This window comes from Tyto alba, unplaced genomic scaffold (assembly GCF_018691265.1).
Source record: "Tyto alba isolate M040663 unplaced genomic scaffold, T.alba_DEE_v4.0 Super-Scaffold_40, whole genome shotgun sequence".
NCBI lineage: Eukaryota > Metazoa > Chordata > Aves > Strigiformes > Tytonidae > Tyto > Tyto alba.
This window is the reverse complement of record NW_024881316.1, coordinates 16,024,893-16,047,469: the sequence shown is the minus strand read 5'-3', so window position 1 is coordinate 16,047,469 and position 22,577 is coordinate 16,024,893. Positions and strand designations below refer to the sequence as shown.

Below are 22,577 nucleotides of genomic sequence, written 5' to 3'. Positions count from 1 at the left end.
TACATTGCTGCTTCCAGGATATCCTGCCTTTTGTGTTTCACAGCTTGCTGGAAGTGAGAAGGATTTGCATGGCGTCAGTCCTACAACTGAACATGCAGCTTCTCATGTTCTTTGTGGACTGCATATACCAAGACAGATTGCAAATGGAGTTTGTACAATAGAGCACTTCAAACTGGCTGCATCAGTACAGTTTTCTGAGGATGAAAGAGATGCTGTTTTTTTGTTTTACTTGGCTTGGTGTCCAGTGAGAAGGGTAGTGGAGAGATGCAGGGAGGAACATCTGGTGGAAGCAGAATTTAAGGATTGGAAAGAGAGTTTTAGTCAAAATCCACATTTTTCTCTACTCTGCCTTCCTTTGTTGAGGATAACCAGTGTCGTACCAGTAAGCACTGGACTGGGGATTGCTGTAATTACTTGGAAGCTGTCAACCTACAATTAACCCTGCTTGTCAGCCTGAGGTTGGGATAGTGACGTGGAAGGCACATTTGCTGTGGGGAACACTCCTCATGGCAAGCTTTGCTCGTGTGCTTGCAGCACAGCCTGGGAAGCCCTGCAGTAGAAGGTGCTTGCTCCCCATGTGAATAGGCAGGAAGGAGTATTTTTTGTTGTTGCAGGCTATTGTGGGTTGCTGTTCTGCTGGGGACTCCTTTGGCTGCTCACAGTGGTCCTTGCACAAGATTATATCTCACTTACCATGTTCTGGGTCAGCGGAAGCACCTCATCGCCAAGCCAAGAGCATCCTAGCAAAGAAAACCCTGTGCCTTTTGCCACTCAGAATGCATGTGGGTTCACTAGATTCCTAGACCAAAGCAGCAATCTGTTTTCCTGTTTTAGGAAAAATAGAAGTGAGGAGGATGCTGTTGTACTGACATAAAGCTTTACAAGCTAATTTTGGGTGCAGCTTCATCTGTCATTGTGGAGTAGAAGGACTTGAGAAGGTAACTACCAGAGGTACAGAATTATTAATGCTGGTGTTGACCAGGGTGGTGTAGGCAGAAGCAGCCACGTGATGTAGGGGAAGCACGATCTGGAACAGTGGCTGCGGATGTGCTGAGCGGAGCAGGCTGAGATGATGTGCTTCACCTTCCAGGCAGAGCCCCGTCGGCTAGCTGAGCAGAGGCACAGCATGGTGCAGGACCAGCACGTCTCCCCTGGCAGGATGGAAAGCTACTGGCCCTCCTGGTGTTCCCCCAAACCAAAAGCAGTCCAGAGCATTTCAAGGAGTTTTTCTTACCTGGAATAGCATCAGTGATGATTTTCTAGGATTGGCCCTTTATGCTGCCATGTTTTCTCTTCAATATCTTCAGTGATCCTGCCATTTCTGTGGTTTTTCACTTGCTGACAGTTTTAACAATACCTGTGATTTTCTCTAGAGGGTTAAGAGAAACTTTAGAGTTTCTCTCTAGAGAAAAAAAAAGGCGTTTTGAGGCTGGAAGATGAGATAAACTATGGGATACCCAGAGAAATGGGAGAAACTCAGTATCAAAGAATATGAAAATTATACAGTACAGTCAAGGCCTATCTTCTATTGCACTGCTACAACAGAAGGGCAGGCCAGGCAAAAAATTAGTCCTCTGTCCTATACCTCCCTTCCCTTGTGTTTTTCAGCATAAAACTAGTTCAAGTAGTAAAGGCTTACAGGAAGGCTGTTGTAGTTATTAGAGCACTACCTGGGTGGCTCAGGATTTGTCTTGAAGCCACACCTGGTGTATTAGGGTTTCCTGGGCTGTTATTACAGGACACACTCTGTATACGTTTCAGTATTATGTCAAAAGCTTCCCTATCAGAGGAGGATCATCACTCAGCACAGGCTGTTGGATGCATGAAGAAATAAAATTATGGCATCCAGTAAAACTTGAATAAATTTTATAGAGTAGAAGCTGAGAAATCAAGTGCTTTTTTGATAACCTTTGAAATATACTTGTGCTTCTCTGTTGCATGCTTTAACTTGACTGTCAGCTATTTTGCTAACTTAGGACTTAAAAAAAAAAAAAGTATTATCTCTTAACAGACAAGATGCAGTGGTATTTTTCTTTTAGCAAAATTAGATTTGTATCCTTCACAGGTCATAACACTGGGAGGTTAGCCAGCATGGCTCACCCTGGTCTGAGAAGGGAGTATAGGAAATGGCTGTTGCTGGTTGTTCAGGTATTTGAGAAGGCATGTGATTAATTTCTCATTTTCTTTGTTGTTCCTGAGTTATTCCGGAAGCATGTATTTTTTTTAAAGTCTGTCAGAGTAAACCATTATACCTAGCAAGTTCTTTACTGGTCAACCAAATAAAGCAGAAACTCTGGAAGTTGTGAATTTTCTTTTAACAGAGCTTTGATACTGAAATGCAACATCATGTTGATGGTTAATATTATCAATTTGCTTTCTGTGTAAGTAAGAAATAGGCTGCTTTTGTTTTTTGGGGGGAATACTGTAGCAAAAATGTAGGGCAGGTTTATAGTTAAGTCTTCCGAACTATAGTCGAGTGCTTCTTTTAAATTGCCTTTATTTATTAATAGAAATAATAGGATGATTCTTCAGACCTTGTGTCCTTCAATCAATAAAAGGAAACATGCATATCCCTGTAATTGAAGACAGGTATGCTGTTGTGGAGGGTGGAACATAAGTCTTTTTAAAGAGAGGTGGAGTCTCCATTAACGAGGTGTGACAAGGGTACTGATTCATCTGTTGATGCATTTTGCAAAATGGGTCCGTTGTGTTTTTGTTTTGGCTTTTTTTAGTTCAGTGAGTTGAGTTCTGCCAGTTGGGTTGCTTTGTACTATCATCTTACTCTTTTTGAACTCAATTATTCTAGAGTTCTTGCCTCAAGACTTCATATAGATCTCTGGAAGGTGCCTGAACCCCCTCTGTTGATTGCTCGCTTGCTCTTAGCACCAAATGAAGGAATTTGGCTTTTCTGGGTTCCTGAGGAAATGTCTGACTTGAATTAACCTGAGTTCTTCACTGTAGTCAGATTTATCTCTAGTCTATACATAATTGTGTCTTTTACACTGTTTTGAATTTTTTCTAAGATGTCCTTAGAAGATCTCTAATCATATGATGTTGTAAGACAACTATACTTACAAACTTTTAGTTTTCTAGTTCCCAAGGGTAATTAAAAACCAGGAGGAGGATTTTTACTCCAGAGAGGCAATACAGGCAGTCTATGAGGTTAGTATTAATCCCTACCCCGCCCCTCCAAGAGGGTGCTCATGTCCTTCAAGGCCTGAAATATCCATCATGAAAGCAGATTTGAAGTATTTCTGTTCACAAGGGGCAATGTGAATTGGTCATATCTGAATTTTGTGTAGAATTTCTTGATTGCTGCAGTTTAAGCTTCTGTGGAGCTCAAATGTTGGATGAATTTCCAAAGCAGATACATGGACTATGTGAATCTGCAGTAAAGAATATATTTGCTGGAATACACGAGTGCTGAAGACCTCTGGACTGGAGTCCCAAATAGAGTGCTCGAGTGAACTTGAGTTGGAGCATTGTAGAACAGAAGTCTAGAAAGCTGAAGAGGATGCTTTGTAAAGCCCTGAGCCCCAGGTTGTGGGTCCATTGATGATAAGTTTCACATTATCCCACAGTCTTTCCTTCAATAGCAGCACAGTGTCTTCTGCATCTTTGATCAGTCTATTTGGTTTAGATTTGTATCTTTCATCCTTTAAAAACTAGTAACGTGTTTTCCGTGAAAAAAGCCCGGGACTGTTTTGTGGTTTACCTTTTAGCAGTCAGCAGTGAGGGTCTTGCTTGTAATCACATATGCATTAGGTAAATGTTTTTATCATCAGAATTTTGTGTGTGTCTTTTTGAACTGTCTTCTAGACCTCTTGATTGACATTGTTGATGTTTCTGAGTGCTTGAAATATCTTCAAAAGCTGAAACCAGCCAGGAATTGACTCCCGAGTATTTCTGTCAGAAAGGACTAGCACTTTGGCTGTGTCTGTATAGGTACTGAAAATAAATAAAGGCGGCAGCTACTTTGCAGACTAGGTGTGTTGTCTTTCAAATCAGACTGAGAAATACTGAACTGGGAAGAAAAAAAAAAACAGTCTGTGTTATTGGTTAAAAGTAATTCTACAAAACATTTTCAGTGATTGATAGTCTTTGTGTTTAAAATAGTGCCAATTTCTAGTCTGTGTGGCGTCTGTTCCCAGTGATTGTGTATTACAGCTTTTACTGCTAGATTGAATGATTCTGTAGTCTGTTTTCCATATAACTATTGTATATATTTAGCCTGTGATTACATAAACCTTAAAATTTTCTGTTTGGCAAAGGATTTGTTAAAAACTTCATGGAATTTCTGAGTGGCTGGTATTGAGCATATAGAGGAAAGTTGTGTAGATGTGCAGGAAGATGTTTTGCCTTGGCCTTGGAAGAACAAGGGGATTTATCTTCAAGGTTAGAAATTAGTAACATTTTTTTTAGTTAGTGGGAAGGATTTTGAGACTATTCAGTTAGTTTGGGCTAGAATTGGAGGAAGGCTTCAGAGGTGTTCCTCTTGATCACAGAAGGTATTTGAATTACAGGAAAAAAATATAAGATTTAAGTATCCTTGAAGTGTGCTTAAGAACTATGTCACATTATCCTTCTCTCTGATTAACTGGATGATAGGTTTAAATGTGCCAAATAAGAAAACCCATGGATTTTATAGCAACTGATCTAATTAAGTTTGGGTTTTCCTCTTGTGTCACCTGCGTGAATCCTGGTGATGTATAGCATGTTGCATTAAATTGGGTTGTGTCTGTTTCTTGGGAGTGGTGTTGAGAAAATGAGAAGTTTCTTCAAGAACATTAATTAAAGTACTAAGTGGAAATGGCTGCTCAGTGCATTTCTGCTCCAGCTACATCTGCTCTTTCTCACTTATATAGGCAATTCCATTCGATTGCCTTTCTTGATCGTCTTGTTATTGAGCGTATTGATTGCACTTTGTATGTGCAGATGTGTAGCTAATACATGGTTTGAACCTGTGATGTCAGCTGTGATATCAGTTTTACTCATTAGCTTGTAAAAATCATTTAGTCTTTTGATTTCTAGACCTCCTGAAGTTTCTGCTGGGCACCAGGATTCTGTCAGAAATTTCACATCTGTGGGGTCTTTCACATATTATTTTTTCTTAATCCCCTTTTGGGGGCTGCCAAACCAGCAGTTAAAAATAACTGTTAAAAAAGGGTGTTACTTAAATCCAGAAGGTTATATGGGCCAAATCTCTGTGATCCACATAAAATGCCCTACTTTTACAGCTGGGAAACGTGATGTCAACCATCCTTGACATCATATAGCTCAATGAAATGCTGGTAATCAATTCCAGAATCTCTTTTTGAGTTTCTGTTATGTTTTCTCTTTTTTCCTTCATGTTGAACAAACACAAGAACCAAAAATACAGTTGTTTGGTAAATACTATATGCACTCGATTATTTTTTAAATGTTTAAAAATGCATCTTTATTCTATGAAGATAAGTCACTATTTTCTAGATTGGCCTTGAACATCTGAATTCAAGGTGTGTCCAGGTAATTCAGGCCGTGCTTGTATGTATGTTGAGATTTTTTTTTGCAAAATGTTCCAGGTAACATCAGCTGGGGGAGATGAGAAAACCTGCTGATTTATGAGAAATATTGAACAAAATCGTCAAAGCTATGGAAAAACTGTTAGGTTTATAAAGGTTTGAGTTTTTAACCTGAATCATTAAGAAAATACCCTTAATTAATGTTTCAGATATTTGTATTTCTGTGTGAAATATTTTGCTTTTAGTAAAGGGAAACGTACATCTAAGAAAGGATGGTTTGTTAAAAATGAATAAAGTAAATCTACTTGAACTTTGAATTAGAAGTGGACTCATTTTTGTGCCTTAGGAAAGGCAGATACTTGGTCTGCACTGGTTTTCTTAGACTGCATTTTCAGAGATGTGGAGAGCCAAGGTGGTAACTTGCTGTTGCCTCAAGGAGGAGTTTCTGCTCTCATCTCTACTCTCTTGTGGATAGACTTTCTATTTTATGCTGGGAGTCGAGCTCCCCCATGTTCTTTTTGAATTGGAAGGAATTATTTAAGTCGATTAAACCATGCACTTTGGCAGTGATCTTTTTCTGCTGTTGCAGTGCAGTGAGCTGGCTTGCAAGAGTCAGGGCTGGTACAGCCTGAGTTGGGAAGGAGGGGACTGAGAAATGGGAACTGTGACTTTTGTGCTTGGGGCAGTGAGCTGTTAAATTACTTCACCTGGGTTTTTGTTTTTTTGTTTTTTTTTTTTTTTTTTTTTTTGGAAGCTCTTCCCTAAGTTATAGAGTGTCCTGGATGTCTCTTAATAGTTTCCTAGTTGATAGCAAGTGGACCATTGCATAGTGAGTGAGGGGACTGAGTTGTCTTGGCAGAGGGGAAAGAGGGTTCTACGTGTTTTTCATGGTGGAGGTATCTGAAGTTTGTGGGAAAGAGTTATGTTGCACTGATCTTGTATTTGGGAACTTCTGTGTGTGAGCCTTGTACGCTCTCCTTGAGGGTGTTTTTAATAGTGTCTTCCAGTGTGTTTTTAAAACAGTTTGGATTTACATTTTATGTATTGCCCATAAATGAAAGAAAAGTTTACTTTTTATAATGTGTTGTTGGAACAGGCACAAAAATTTCAATACATGATTAGATCTGCAGAACTGCAAATGTTATTTGTGCTTTTGACTTAAAGCCCTAATTTAAATCTCTCCTGTATGACAAGCAACAGGAAGATTAATCTCCTCTGGAGAGATGAATCCATACCCCAGTTTTAGACAAAACATGATGATTAAAGTTATTTGTAGGTTGAATAAGCACAAGCCTTTGTTCGGGACTGCTGAACAGTTTGATGTCGAAACATGCAGGAACAGGACTTACTTGCATTCCTGTTGCTGCTGCTTCCATCTTTCCACTCCTCAGCATCATCTGACAGGGAGCTGGTGGTAAGTTACCAGCCGAGTGGTCTTTTAACTTTGAGACTGGTTGTTTGATTAGACAACAGTATTTTTGGGTGTCCCCCGGCAGCTGGGGCGAGGGTTGCTTTTTGGAGTGTGCTGCCCTTGGTGTCTTGCCTTGCTGCCTCATGGGTGGGTGAGAGCTGCCTGGGGGTGGCTTGTAGGCTGGGGGGTGCTGGGTCCTCTTGGGACAGTTTAGAGGGAACTGAAGATAACTTTGATCATGCTCTGTTTTTAGAGCGCAAGATCACTCTGATTATATAAAGTCTGAAGGGGAAAACTTGGTTCGGCTGGCGTTTGAACTCTGGTTTTGAAAAGCAGCATGTATTGGAGAAGAACAGAACCATACTTTGGAGGTCTAAGGGAAAATGTGTTGCAGTAGGAATAGTCTGTCCATGGGGAGCGAAGGAAGAATAACTCAGCTTACATTATTTAATCTGTCTTCCTATTGTATTAAGGCCTTTCTTTCTGTTCAGTAATGCTATATGACTGGTAGCTATATATGTCATAGGATCACTAATGCACAGTAGTATAAAAGCTTAGATTAAAATGGTGATAAAGTTGAAGATAAAATGCAGATAAAAAAGGGGAATAATGCCCTAAACTGGCCTGTGACTATGTTAGAGCAACAGTCTACAACTTCTGTCTTTCCCTGTGCCAGGAATCATCAGCAGCTGGATAAAGAACGAGTAGTGATGCGTCTCCGTTAGTGTTTTAGTTGATCTCAGGAGCTTGCTCTTGTGGTGAACCTCCCGGTTGTCTGCACTTGCTATACTGCAGGTCCAGGCACCAAACTGGATTCTCCTTAGAAAAACACCTGATATTCTTCAGCTGTGAATTCATATCCAGTCCAGGGGCCCAGGCTAGAGCCATTTTGAACTAACTAGATTTAGTAAAACCCTCAAAATGCATGTAGTATGGGCACTGGCCCCTCTTCGCTGCTGTTTCACTGTACAAACTTGCTCCTGTTCTGTGTTACTTGCTAACATAGATATGTCCATTGAGTTTAAGACTTAATTTTTGGATTTATGTAAGGACAAGTAATGACTTGAAAAAATTCTGTAATATGCCTGAGAATTCAGAAATTTGTCTTTTTTTTTGAGATAATGGATATTACTAAAGTCTCTACAATAAGTAAAAAAAGAAAAACACATTAAAAAAATCACCAAATCAGAAGTATCTAAAATTGATCATACAGGGCTTCCATATGACTTCTCTGGTTTTGCTCAAAAATGTTCAATTCAGAATATTGTAGGAGGGGCTGTACAGCAACAAAATGGAGGAAAGTTGTCACTTAGAATTGAAAATAATATCAGAATTTTCATTTTTCATTTTGTTCCTGAGATGAAAATGAATGTAATATGATTGTAGCCGCACCATAATGTTAAGTTCTTGGGTAATTGTTAAAGAAGGGAAAAGAAAATGGAAAGTAAATATTCGTGTACTTGAAGGAAGAGAAGGGAAAAGTAACTGTGATGAGTTTCATAACCTCTGAAGGTGTGCTCTTTGTATCTTTCTTTTATTTTTCATAGTCTGAAATGAAAGCTCAAGTGCCAGAGTTAAATGCTCTCTCATCTTTGAGCTGCTGACTCCAATTGGGAAAGTAGCAGTGGCAGCATGATGGTGCTCATTCTCCCAGAAATTTTGCTCCAGCTGTAATTGCTTAGGAAGTTTTGAATTTAAAAACACCTAAGCCACTTTTTGCCGCTGAATTTACAACCTGACCACTCCACTTTTGGCCTCCTTGCCAAAATAAATAGGCTATTCTTGGCATGTGACCATGGTGGTTTGTCCTTTGCATGAGCTTCTGTACAAAATTTGTAATTATGCTTAAGTGTTAGTCCTGGTAGCTGTGATTCTGCATGTGTTATTTTCAGTTTATTTCATATCAGATTTATTGAGACTGCATATGCCTGTGGTTGTTGTGCTTTAGTGTAATCTCCAGCCTCAGGAATGTGAAGACTCTTGCGTGTGAAGAGAGTTCACTGTATCACCTGCACCACAGGAATTGCTGTTGAAAGCCTTAAAGCTACCCCAGATTTCTTCTGAAAGATGGAATTGGTCAAGCTGGGTCTCTTGTATAGGTTTTGTTACACTTGGACAGAAAATTAATAATGATTTTTGTGGTAATGCTGATTGGTAGTTTTTAGTCACTGTTGACTTCAACAGAATCCCTTGAGCAGGGATGCACTTTCTTGCAACGTTCCTGTTAAATTAATAAATAACATTTTATATGTGGCAGGGGTGATGAGTAGTGTTCAGATGATGTATTTGAGGTGTTATAATGAGTGAGTAAAACACAACTGGACTTTGATCTCAATCTTCTGCCTTAGACAATCTAAGCATTTTCTGAACAAGCACTGAGCGTGATGTTCTTGAGCTGGATTTTTCTAATTCGTGGTCTGTAAAAATGTGGAGCTGTGGGAGCAGCATCAGTTACTTGAAGCTCCCTAAAGACCTTGACCCAGAAGTAAGAAAAACGGCCTGTCTGGCAGGAGTACATTTGTCTTAGGCTGTGGCAAAATCTGAGCAAAGATTAGCTGTGATCCAGAGTCCATATTCTGCTTGGCCTTGTACCTAGGTTTAGGGAAACCCAGAACTTTCTCAAACCTTGCAGAGTTAGCGTCCTAGCAGAAATGAGAGTTGAGCTGTGGTCAGGATGTGGCTAATGCAGAAGTTGTTACGGTCTGCAGTTTTTGCTGCTGCTGAGCTCCTGTTGGTGCTAACGATAGATTTTGTCTGATTTATTGCTGTTCAGATGCCTAGCCTTTCCAGCACTTTGCCTTCTGTGAATAATCCATGAATTAAAGGTTATTTTAGAATCATAGAATGGTTTGGGTTGGAAGGGTGCTTTAAAGGTCGCCTAGGCCAAGCGCTCTGCCATGGACAGGGACATCTTTCACTGGATCAGGATGCTTCAAGTCTCACCCAGTGCTGACCTTGAACATTCCCAGCGAAGGGGCAGCCACAGCTTCTCTGGGTAACCTGTTCCAGTATCTCACCATCCACATAATAAAAAATATCTTCTTTATATCCTATCTAAATGTACTCTCCTTCAGTTTAAAACCGTTGCCCATTGTCCTGTCACTAAAGGCCCTGGTTAAAAGTTTCTCAACATCTTTCTTGGAAGCCCCCTTTAATTATTGAAAGGCCACAATAGGGTCTCCTGTAGCCTTCTCTTCCCCAGGCTGAACAACCCCAACTCAGCCTTTGTGCATCGGAGAGGTGTTCCAGCCCTCTGATGGTTTTTGTGGATTTTATTCTTAAGCGTATGTTCCAGATCTCTTTTTGAGATTGAGATAGCGTAGGCAAATTCTTTGCAATTACTGTCTCTTGCTGAAATTACTATTTGTACATTCTTGCCTCATAATAAGGGGCCCATTGTACTCATCTCCCCAAGAAAACTCATCTCCCCAAAAGATGGATTTATTGACAAAACATGTTCTGTGTCACTTTCTTTGGGTAGCTGTGGATACTTCTTTTTTGTCCTTTGCTGTTGATAACTGTCTTAAGTGGCTCTCATTCTCCTTTATGCTAAGAGAAAGCTTTCAGTCTCATTCCTCAGAATTACTTTCAGTGACATTGGTGATCTAGAGAATAGATTTTTCTGTCCTCTTTCTTTTTATGTTTTTTTTTTTTTTTGTTTTTTTTTTTTTTTGTTTTTTGGTTTTTTTTTTTTTTTTGTTTTGTTTTTTTTTTTTTGTTTAGACAAGAATCTTGCTTTTTTTCAGTTACCCAGTTCTGAAGGGGGAGTTTCTCCCAAGTTCATTACAGTATGTAGAGGATTGTGTGTGTTTCAACCCATCACCTATAAATTACACCTGTACTTTTTGTAGGAGGTAGAGGCTGATATGAAAAGATGAAAAAGGGGACAGTACCTGATAATACAAGTGTTTTTAGGAGGTAAATTCTGTCTCTGAAAGAACTGTGGTTTCTGTGCAGAGAGGGATGACAGTGAACAGTTCCTGGATTGTACCCGTTAATCTGCAGGTGCTGATTGTCATTAGGTACTAGTATTTTCTCCTTTATTAAAGGGGCCAAATTAAAGTTGGTACTATTTGGAAACCTCTGATTTACTTGCTATTTGTTATTCTGGTAGGAAGACAGAAAGTACAATTGCCTTTTTTTTGTAGTCCAGCCTCTCTGCAGTGGCCTGAGGTCAAGCATCTGAGGTTTCCTGCAGACATTCCATCAGTCTTTGATGCTTCCATCTGCAGTGTTTCGTTTATTTGATTTGAATTGGATCCTGACTGAGTATATATTCTTATTTTTCTAACATTAGTTCCATTTTCACTCTGATATGTACGGGGAAGGGGTGTTCAACAATGTTTTCTTACTGCTGGACTTTAAAACCAAGTTATAATGCAAATGCATCTCTCTGTTCTATTATTTGTACATATATGTATTTATCAAACTGATAAAACTCAGTGCAGATTGCTCTCTTGCTTATCTCTGTATTTACTTATTTACTTAGTTTTGCTTTATTACACTTCAGCAAGAGGGTTAGTTAAAGTTCGAAACTCAACAATGCAAATGAGTTCTGGGAAGGGGCTGGAGTTGTGAATTGGTTACCTCCAGGAGTCTCCAGAGTATTTCTAAAGCATTCATGAGTGCAGCTGCAGAGAACAAAGTTACTGATAGCCTTAAGGTTATAAACCAGCTCTTGACTTTCTCTACTGGAATTGTAGGGTTGCCTGAACTTCAGGGGCTGAGCATGACTCATCTAAAAGCACTGCATGTATGGTATTGTCACTAGTTAGTGTAGGCTTCCTTCTTCAAGTATTTTTCTGAGAAATGAGTTAAGTTGTGGAGAGTTCTTGAATTGCTGGTGAAATACCAAAAATTCAAAAGCATTCAAAAGTTGGGCTTTTTGTTGTTGTGTTTTTGTTTTTGTTTTCCTTAAATTGATGGTTAGGAATATGTCTCTGATTTTTGTGTGAGGGGATGAACTTTAGGTTTATCTGTGTTCATATGAGTTAGACTAAATTACTGGGATTCAGTCTGCCTCGTTCTCTTTCTGAACCAGCTTGGCAAATGCTGATGTAGAATGCAATATATGCTTGCTTTAACTGGTTCGAGCCCCTGCTGGTTACACCAAGGTGTACTTTTAGCTGACATTTGTGGTGGTCTACAGAGGATTAAAATTCTGGGGTCCTGATTACTTACCATAACATGCAGCTTCTGCAATTCAGATTATGGGAGCTAGTAACCAGATATTTACATACCAAATGAATGTTTACCATAAGTAATAGAATTTCCTTTAAGCATTTGGGAATCAAAGGAAGGTATTTCTTACATTACTATTTTTTTCATTTACGTAATATTATATGCTACTTTCTGTGCTGGAGCTGAGGTCTCTTGTGTTTGGCAGACTTGATGCAGCTTTTGTTTCATCTTGTATACAGAGCTCAAAGAGAAACTGATGGGTGCATAGTCTTAGAATAAACTCATCAGTTCTTGTATTAGGTCACCTGAAGATGAGCAATAGCTTGGCAGTGGGGTGCATTGGGTGGGGAAACGGGGCACCCTAATTTGACAGTGGGAGAGTATGAGTTGTAAAAGATGAATGGGTGGGGAAGGCTGGAAAATGACATAACTGGAGGAGAATTTAAACTTCATTAGCTTAGAGTCATCGTTAGTCTTTAAGAAGTATTTGTTCTCTCTGATGTTTACACTTGGAAAACATGGCACACAAGGGTGTAAACAAATACACCGTTAAAGTGCTAGCTGTAGGGGTTTAAAGTTACCTGCCCTTATTGAGGCTGTTCGTTGAATATGATTTAAGCTAGTGTGCTTGAGCACTGCTACCAGTGGCCACACAGTGTGGTCTCTCAGCTGTAGGAGTAGTTAACTCCAGAGTTCACCTCGTTAGCTTGAACTACTCCAGCTAGACTGGCAAGGAGTGTGTCTGTCTGCTCTTATGTGTTCTTTATACTTTATCATGAGGAGGCCTCAGATGCCTTTGATTTTGCTTTGATACCTTTATCTGTTTGCTGAGTTCTGCCTTGTAATTCATTTGTTCTCCTCTCACTGCTCGCGGGTTTCACTAGGGCTGACTTGCCCAGTCTGAAAGAGTTAAGTTGAACAACCTCTTTCAATCTCTGTCTCTTAGGCATATTGGTTTTCTTCTGGTTTTTCTGGTCCTCATTTCTGTTTTGTAATGCTTCTGAAGTAGTGCCCAGACCATAACTGAGGAGTTTTGTCCTTAATTTTAACTTCATATTTTTTTTTTTTTTTTCTCTTGCTGAAATTTGTGTTTTGGATTTTGCTACTTTTCCTCTTTCTGCTTGTTGCTATTACTGACTTAGGTATTGCTGTTGGTTGAAAGTGCTTGTGCAGATCCCCTTGGCATGCTTATGCCTTGGTTTGTCAGGAAGCTCCTCTTGGGTTATTTTAAATAACAAGAATTGGGAGAGAAACTTCTTTATCCTGTTAGTAGGAACTGAAATAGGAACAATGTTCTTGAGAGAATGGTAGCTTAAAAAGCTGTCAGAAGAGAAGGAATCACAGAGGAAATCATCAAACCTTGATGATCCTAATATGAATCAAGTTTAACTTCCCAGTGTCATAGTCAAAGACCTCAGCCTCTGTGGTTACTTTTACAAGCTCACAAGCTGTACAGAATTCATCTTGGTCTTGTAGAACAGCAATTGGAATTGGACAAATATTGGCTACTAAAGTTTGACATAATATTAAAGCTAGCTAGAAATTTATTTAATTAACTAGAACTGTATTGCTGCAAGTAAGAGCTGTTTCAGCCTATCTTTCATGATATTTAGGTGGGGTTTTTTGTTTGTTTTGTTGTCATTTTTGAACTGTTGCTCCAGTAGGATATTACTGCATAAGCCACATCTCGTCAGATCCAGTCAGTACTTGCTGTGGGGAACACAGGTGGGCACAGTGTGTGTATGGGCCACAGTGACATCAGGTACCACAAAGACCTTTTGTGTTCATGTGGTCTGGTGAGGGATGAATTTCTAAAAAATCAGTAAGTGTGGTTGGGCAGAGTCCACTGGAAAGCTTCCCCCACGAGCACTTGCTTCTGCAGACCCCGCTGATGCAGATGGGAAACTTTCCATGGAGGTTTCTGCAGCTGGTGTTTTTGGTTAGGCTTAGTAAAAGTGAGATGTTGCTTTTTCATTTATTTGAAATGCTTGAGGTTGGAACTACCACTAACATTTTTATAGGGTCCCCAAACAAAACTTCATATAATATGATGGTGTTTTTTTCTTTTAAAGGTCTAAGCAAATGCTTAACTTCAAAAACTCTACAGCTTGCTGAGAGCTGAGTTGATTGGCATTGATGACAAATGGAAGCTGCTTGTTCCCTTCAATTTATTCTTTTGGGTTTATAGAAATTAGCTTTTCTTTTTTTCTCCTTCAAGTACAAACACCGTCATGATTACTTCAGGATTCAATATGAGCCAATATCAATCTGCTAGTTAATATAGAATGGATGTTGCTGTCTTTGCTAAGTCTCATTCAGCCTTTCATCTTCTCCACTCCTTGTCATTTTCTCACACGGTACAGTTAGTGAGAGTGTTTGCTGCTTTGCCTTTGCTGGGTGTGCAGTGAGCCATGCTTTTCTGTCTCCAGCCCCTTCTTGTGGACCTGTTTCTTCTGCCATACCTACGGGGTTGGTGTGTTTGTTGTAATTGCCCAAATCCTTCTTGTGGCTCTCTTGGAGCTTCACTGTAACCTTCAATGGCAGATTTTCTTGGCCAGGAAGTATTTATTTTTGTTTCTCAACACTTAGTAAACAAAAGTGGAAAGACGCTTTGGCCTTTTAATAAATCTGTTCAGTTAAAGTACGAATTATGTTAGATAAGCTTCCTACAATAGGAGCTTTTAAAAATGATCTTATCCTTTTTTAATGGGCTACATTTTTGTTCTGTGAAAAGTGTGTATACATACAAAAGTGTTAATTGGTTAAACACGACGCATTTGAAAAAGCGTGAAACAAATGTATTTCAAAACTGGAAGAGATCTTGCCTACAGCTCAATGCATGTAGCACCTTGTTTTCAGACTAGTGATAAATATGAAACATTCAGTTCCTGTGAAGGAAATCTCTTACCAGTAGTTGAGTTAAATTGATTCTTCTTGGGAACTTACTTGGATGCAACACCCATTTAAATATTTGCAGACAAAGTAATTATGTGGGTTTTTTTCACAGTACTTGTTCTAACTCAGACCATCTCCTGACCTGCATCGGTATTTCTCAAGGTGGCCGGGAGGGGAAGAGGCAGGAGTAGGGAGCAAAGCCAGGAGCATAGCTGGGGTCAGTTGGCTCAAGCAGAAATTAAGACGCCGGAAGGTAAGATGGTTTAGGGTAAGCTGTACAGGTCTTTCGCCAAACGTGTCTGTCACACCCCTTCCTCTGTGCCTTAAATTTCATTCTTCAACGGTATATTTCTGGAATTACTCGTGTCTTTTTCTTCAAATTTCAGAACTTCATAAACGTTTTCCATAGTGAGGGAAGTGGAAAGAGAGCACAGATGGATGTTCCATATGAAGCTGTTTCTGAAATGATACTGAGCGTTGCAGGCTTGCTTTACTGAGGTCCAGGACAGGTTTTTTGTAACTGGGAATCGCCACATTTGATGTGGAAGTTTCTCTTCTGCTTTAAGCATTGTAGGATTGGCTTGTCTTTTTTTTTTTAAAGTTTGAGTAATAAACCCAACAGCAGAGTAGGTATTTCCTATGTGAATGCTAAATACAAATACAATAGAGTGATTCTTACAGGAATACTACAGAAATCAATTTGTAGCAGCCCAGTATTTAAAACATGTTGATACATGCAAATACACAAAAAAATGAGCATGCCATGAGATTTATTTCATCAGCTGTTGTGTGCAAATCGTCTCTGGCAGTCAGAGCATGTAGCTTTAAAAGAAGTTTTTATCTAGTAAATCACAGATGTATGAATTATTACTCTTTGTTTTACTTGTATACATCTACAAAATGTATTGGCAATTAACAACTCAGCATTAACATTTTCAAGGCAAATTGTTTTTGGAGATACCTTTATACTGTGCTGTATACTAGCCCGTTTTCTTATTTTCTGGGTTGGCAGAAGTCTCCACTTGACACAGTTACTTTGCTGATGTTATCTTAAAGTAGGTGTGGAAAAAACCTGCAGCTTGCTATAGCTACACTGGAAGAGTGTGTAAATGTAGAGTTTTACAATAAACTGAAAAAGTAAATAAATAAAAATTGAATGGGTATACTATTAAGTTAAACAATACAGTTATGACTGTATTGCATTTAGCTCAAAAAAAAAAAAAGAAAAATCCCTGTACTATATCTGCAGATCCTTTGAAATACTATGTTGCTTGCAGTAGAATTCTGAATACTGCCTAAGCTTTGATTTGTTGCAGTTTCACTCAAACAATGAACTAGGGTTATAAAAATAACTTGCCTGAGAGTAAGTTACCACTATGTATCAATGTTTTCCTCTTTCTGGTCTGCCCTGTATATTCACAGGGCCTTTTCCAAAGCATTCTCATGTGCCCAGTGTAATCTGCAGAATTTTGAGCAGCTTTTAAACACACAACTAGTAGGGTTTTTTTTAACATAACATATGTAATTCTACTTTTACTGTGATCATTTGCTACTATACCTATTCTGACTAGTTTATTTTTCTTGGATTTAGCCAACCTAATGAGATCCTGTCAGTTGTTTAATCAAGTTTAATTTTCCATTTGTTTTAGTTAGCTAATTCAGCAATCAGTACCGTGCCTAGGTGGTATAGTAAACTGTACATAGGATAGTAAATAGGATCACATCATGTAAATGCCTATCTCTGGACTCTGATAACAAGTTTAAAATTACATTACTATATTTTTCCTTCCTAGAATTCTTTCACCAGATGGTAGTGTTTGATTTCCTTTTCAATACTCTACAAAATCAAAATGTAGTTTTATCACATTACTTAAATGTTCTTGATTTTAAAAGAAACGTAAGTGGGATGGTAACCTGCCAACTTTCAACTGAGGAATTTTTAGTTGTTTCATATACTCAATGTGTTACGTAGATAAATCTTTTGAGAAGCAATATCATTAAACACTCTTCAACAGAGGGAACAATAGTGCAGAAAAAGATAAAAGAGCTGATGGCTGGTTTTGCTGTTGTAATCTGGGGAGCACAGTATAGTTTTGTCTTGCAAGTTGTTTGAACTGCTGGCTACTAATGTTTAGCCAATACTGACTGCGTTGAATACTATTACTGATAATTAAGGCAAGGTCTATTACTGCTTGATAATTATGAAAATCTGACATTTGAAGGAATAGCTATTAGGTTTATCAACTTTAGACAAAGACTTGTTTTATTACTGGCTCTTTCCTGCTCAACGGAGAGACAAACTCCAGTACGGGTTTCTGGTTTCTTTTTCTACTGACTGTAGAAAGAAAAAGGGGCAGCTGGCTTCCTGGTTGTAAGCGTAACCTTTGAATTCTCTCCTTCATGTTGGAAGAAGTCTTAATTGTGGAGACCAAAACGACCTAGCAACTTAAAATCAACTACTTATATCTTTACTATGTGTTGAGTACATATGCACAAATATAAATGTGGAAGATGGCTCCTTTTTTTGGAAGCATCATTCAGGTGACTCCTTGTGTTTGGTGGTGTTGCTCTCAAATGTATTGCCTTAGTGCTTTTAGCCTGGATATGAGTCTTGCTTTTATAGTTTTCAGAAACAGTGTGCTCTTTCGACAGTGCAGTGAAGTTGGTTGCATGTAGATTGGATTTAGATGGTTGCACATGGGGGAAAAAAGTCTGTTTCCACTAACTGCTATTAATGAATGGTCTGTAACCAGACTGGGGCTGTATTTTTATGGGGAAGATAAGATTTGAAGGTTCTCCATCCAAATTCTATTTTTCCCAGTTTGTGTTCTGTGATATGTATGTTTTAATCAATAAAACATAGTTTCATGTTTTTAAAAAGTGCTATTTTCTTTTTGTAAAGGACTTCTATCAGGTAGTTGAACTTTGAGCTTTTTTTTGTTTCTGATCACCTTAAAATGCTGGTCTGGAAACCAGCTATTCAAGAGCTAGTTCAGGAATAGATTTCATGTGTCTGCCTCAAGGGCGATGGCATATACATCAGATGGAGGGATATATAATAGAGCAGGTATGACCTGATAGGTTTTGGTATCCAATTTTAATGTGCTGCCTGTTGAGTCCCAGCTGACAGAGCTGGAGTGGTGCCAAAACCAAAATGTTACAACTGGTTTTGTGTCACTTCTTCGGCAGAAGACTGTATTTATTAAAAGTAATTGTCCAGTGAATAACTACTACACTTGTATTTAGATGTTTTCTCCCAGTGGATTCTTAGATGCTTGGAAAGCCTCAGGTATTTTTCTTAAACATACATTTCCTCGTGGTGGCTGAATTCCGTCACTGCTCTGTCCTTCAAGAGTATTTTTTTAGCTTGTGACGCTCCCCTATTGTAATTTATTAATAAAACATGAAGCATTAAGAATATGTAAGAATGTAAAAGCCCATGCCAGTGAGCAAAGCAGATGGATGCTAATTGTGGAGATTGGATTCTAACTTTTGGCAGAAATTTGGCAGTAATTTCGATGTTTGTTTCTTATGCAACATGCTTACATCTGGAGTCCTGACCATGCTACTCGGGATGTAAAAGGGAACCTTGTTTTTAGTGGTTATGTGACATATCACTTAAGTACTAATTTGAACTAGCATTTTAAGAGCAAATGATAGGCTTGTGAATAAATGAAGGCCTGGTTATATCCAGAAATAAACTCAGCAGTTTAGTAACTATGCCCTCAATGGTAGTTGTGCTCAGAGGTCACATCTGACTGAAAAAAAAAAAAAAAAAATCCGTAAAACTGTGGTGTGTACTGGATCTAATTTACAGTATCCTAAAGTAAAGAAAAAATGGCCAACAGCCAATTGTGAGTGAATACACATGTTTTACAGGATTTATCGTATGATGCTGGCAACACGTGTTGAAGATGTTGGTAATTTGTAGAGTTCATGGGATGTGGCAAAAGGTTTGAAGTGAATATGACACTTGAGGTTTTAGAACATAAACTTTCTATGAGTAGTTAAAAGAAGTAAACATGCACCATTCATGGGGGAAAAGTAAACTGCAAGTTTTCTTGTATTAAATGTAAAGTTTTAAATAGCATGAATTGCGTGAGAAGAATACACTGGAAACATTTGTTAAAATCTTCATGAGCTTCTTAAATCCTGAGCTGCATTCAGGGGGAAAAAAAATCTGAATAAATGAGTAATTTAAACAGAAACAGACACCAACACAAAATTAGGTACTATATAGCTAGTTTTTTCAAAGTCTCTTCAGAATGCTACTTCATTTAAAAAAATATATTTTTTTTGCTTTTGAATTACTTTTTATCTTTATTATTTCATGTTAAAGTTAACAGCAAATTTTCATATTCCTTGACAAGTAAAACACTGAGACCAGCAGCATTCTCAGAGCAGTCACATCAAGCCTCTTCTTTCTCTTCAAACCTTTCTGAAGTCCTTGGAGGCAGCAAAAAGCAGGACATGTTCATTGTGTCCTGACAGATCCTCTGTGGGACAGGTGTGTCCTTTTCTTGGGGTTGTACAACTTTCTGGTGGGCCAGTGACTCTTTTTCCTTGACACTGCTTATGGAAAGGGGTCTGCAGCATTCCGCGGTTGTGAGAAATTTTGGACCTCTTTCCTTCAGATGTGGGAAAAGAAAAAAGTGGGACATGTTTCCTAGCTTACAGACTCTTGGAGTTTGCTGCCAGTGTTTTCTTTGCTGCCAGTGTTTTCTTTGCTGCTTGGCAGGCTGATTTGGTTCATTCTGAGAGGCAAGTTACACCTTGGTGATATGAGATTCTTTTTACAAATTTTTGAATCACTAAAACATGTCAATTTAGTATGTGAATGAGTTTCAGAGGGGAGTAAGAAATGGCCAGGAGAAGTGAGCCTTTCAAGCTGTGTGGACTCTCTATTTTTATTAGTGTAAAGACTACAAAGTAGGTTTGGGTGGTGGTGTTTTTTTTTTTTTTTCTTTTTTTTTAAAAAAAGGACTAATTCAGCATATTTAAAATGGCACCGTTAGCCATTCAGAGTGTCCCAGTCCTGGCAACTTTCCTGGTTAGCTCAATGAGTATTGCATGCAATCAAATAGTCCTTTTAATTGGGAGCTTATTTAGCTGCATAACTTGAGAAGCCTAAGGTTTGAATGTCTTGGCCTTTGCCTCTCTTTCAGTTGTACAGCATAGATTCCTCTGAAACAATTTTCATATAATATTTTTATGAAAAATAAGGTTAGTGTTCCTTAAGAAGCAGAGTTATAATGTTACAGTATCAGAGGTCAGTCTCTCAAAGGTTTATCGTATGATAAATCAATTGTGACCGTATATATTCATGGGTTATTTAAAAGCCATATGCCCACCCATGTGAAAAGAGTAAGCGCGTTCATGTGTCTCAAATTACAAGAGACTGGATTTCTGCTCACATGCCATGACATGTGCCCCTTACAGAAAATAAAGTAGTTGCACACCAAATCAAGTACAGGCAAGTATCCATTATGACTCCCTGCATGCCCATATATGTATGTGTATGTCTATACATGTGTATGCAAGTATGTGTATATGCACACTCCTAGTATGGTCTTAGCTTTGAAATTGTCTTCTATTTTGATTGTGAGATAGACCCTCTTTTTGGTTCACAAGTCAGGGAAATTGGGGAAGGAGGTGCAGGGAGAGGTCTGTGGACACACATACACCACTCCCCCTACCCAAAACTGATCTGTTCTTGAATCTCCTCTGTACTCAAGTCTGATGTTATCCTCTGTAAGGAAAATACTGCAGGTTGGAAAAAGGCTGGAAGAATCTTGTCCTCACAAGTTGCCTTCAGTCTGCAGGCTGGCTCCTTCCACACTGAATAATAGGAATAAACATAATAAAGTTTGTATAGTGAATCCTGATAGCTTACTAAGTTGGTATACATTTTTTTGTTTGTTTAATTTTTTTTTTTTCTTTTTACAGAAAATACTGTATAGATTCCACAATGGAGGATGGGAAGCCCGTTTGGGCTCCACACCCAACTGATGGGTTTCAGATGGGGATGATTGTGGACATTGGCACTAACAACTTAACTATTGAACCTTTGAATCAGAAAGGCAAGGTAAGTGTTTCACAGAGGAACAGAGAAAAACCTTACAAAAACAGTTTTACCTGTAGGCCAGATCTTTGCCAATATCTACAATTATGTGCAGCCTGAAGGAGTGGAAAATCAGTTTTCTGTTCTAAGTTTGGCTAAGGATCTTTGTTTAGCTTTAGCTTGCATTGCAAATGGAACATCCCAGCAATGTATGCTTTCTGTCAGTTATTTGCATGTGTGTTGAGTATGTGCTGGTGAAAGAGAGGAGGATTGAATCTCCGTAGCCATTCGATTCAGTACTGCATACTTTATTTTTCTAAATTAGAGACTATTTATTTTTCTAAATTGGAGAGATTAGGTTCTCTCTTTTCCCTTACATGCACAGAGTGTCCTACAGGGGTGTGCTAGGCTCTGGTTTAGATTAGACACTTTACTGTTAGACTGATGACAATTGAGAGATGAATCCTCTTACCTCAAGTACCTTGAGAAGTAACACAATGTCAAACAAAGTCCTATGGAATTTCTACATCACATTAAAGGCAAAATAAATGTAACTTTTAAAATTAAGTCCTAATTCATCCTAATTAGTTTGTTCCAACTGCTTCATTTATCATGACATCTTTCAGATTAAGTATGTCGTAATTAAATGACAGTTTTTACAGGAAGCACCTTGTATCTAACAATTATCCTAATTCACATGGTCAACATGCTGGTTTTTACTAGCTGGGATAAGATCAGACACTGTGTTAAAAGTTGTGATTCTGGTCTTTTTGAATATGTGTTACGTGCCCTTTCTAACAATTTTGTTCTTTCTGTATCTTCAGGTATGTAAAAGACAAAATGTTTTTTGTAACTTCTTTTTTCATGTCAGCAGTAGTAGAGAATGCCTTGTCACAGGTCAAAAGGTTATACAACAGTCCTTCCTTTCAGAGGAATGTTTATAAACTTTCTTTTTTCTGAGTTTTGGAGAGGAAATTGATTTGGCTTTCCTTAGAAATATAAAGCAAATGTAATGTCTGATTTTTGTGTAAGAGATAGTTTGTAGGTTTAGTAGTAGTAGTATGCATTCTTCAATTTGAGGAAGAGCAAAATTATTCAGACAAGAATATTAAATACTCCAAAGCTTATGGTTAAGTAGTTTTTAACTGACTTAAGTGATTTTGGCCCCCACCCCTATTTCTGTTCATGTCCCCAAATGGTTCTGATATGATAAATTGCAAAAGTCTGTATATTGAAACAGAAACAGGCAATAAGGAGATTCCTGAGTCACTGTTTATTTCTAACATACACTCATTTCAGGGTGCATATTTTTTTTTTTTTTTTTAAAGAAAATATTATTCTACACCACAAATGTTTTACTTCATAATGAACAATTTATTTTGCCTAGGAAGCTTGTTATTCTGCTGTTGGCTGTTTTCTTGAATTAAACAGATCAATTCAGGGCCAAATGTTCACTCATCTAAAAGAACCAACACTTCACAGTTTAAATACTGTGGAGATTATGGTCCTATATTTCCAATTATCAAAA

The 22,577-nt window shown here is 38.4% G+C and overlaps 1 protein-coding gene across 4 annotated transcripts in view; it reads left to right on the top strand.

The window, feature by feature from the left end:
• The window catches only part of MYO6 (myosin VI), a 106,909-nt gene that overhangs the window by 1,293 nt on the left and 83,039 nt on the right, over window positions 1-22,577 (top strand). For all 4 annotated transcript variants that reach the window (XM_042802982.1, XM_042802985.1, XM_042802984.1 and 1 more), the window contains one exon: window positions 20,935-21,073. In XM_042802982.1, the coding sequence (XP_042658916.1) occupies window positions 20,957-21,073 (117 nt within the window). In that variant the 5' untranslated portion in view covers window positions 20,935-20,956. Of the gene's footprint in view, window positions 1-20,934; window positions 21,074-22,577 lie in introns of those variants that run through there.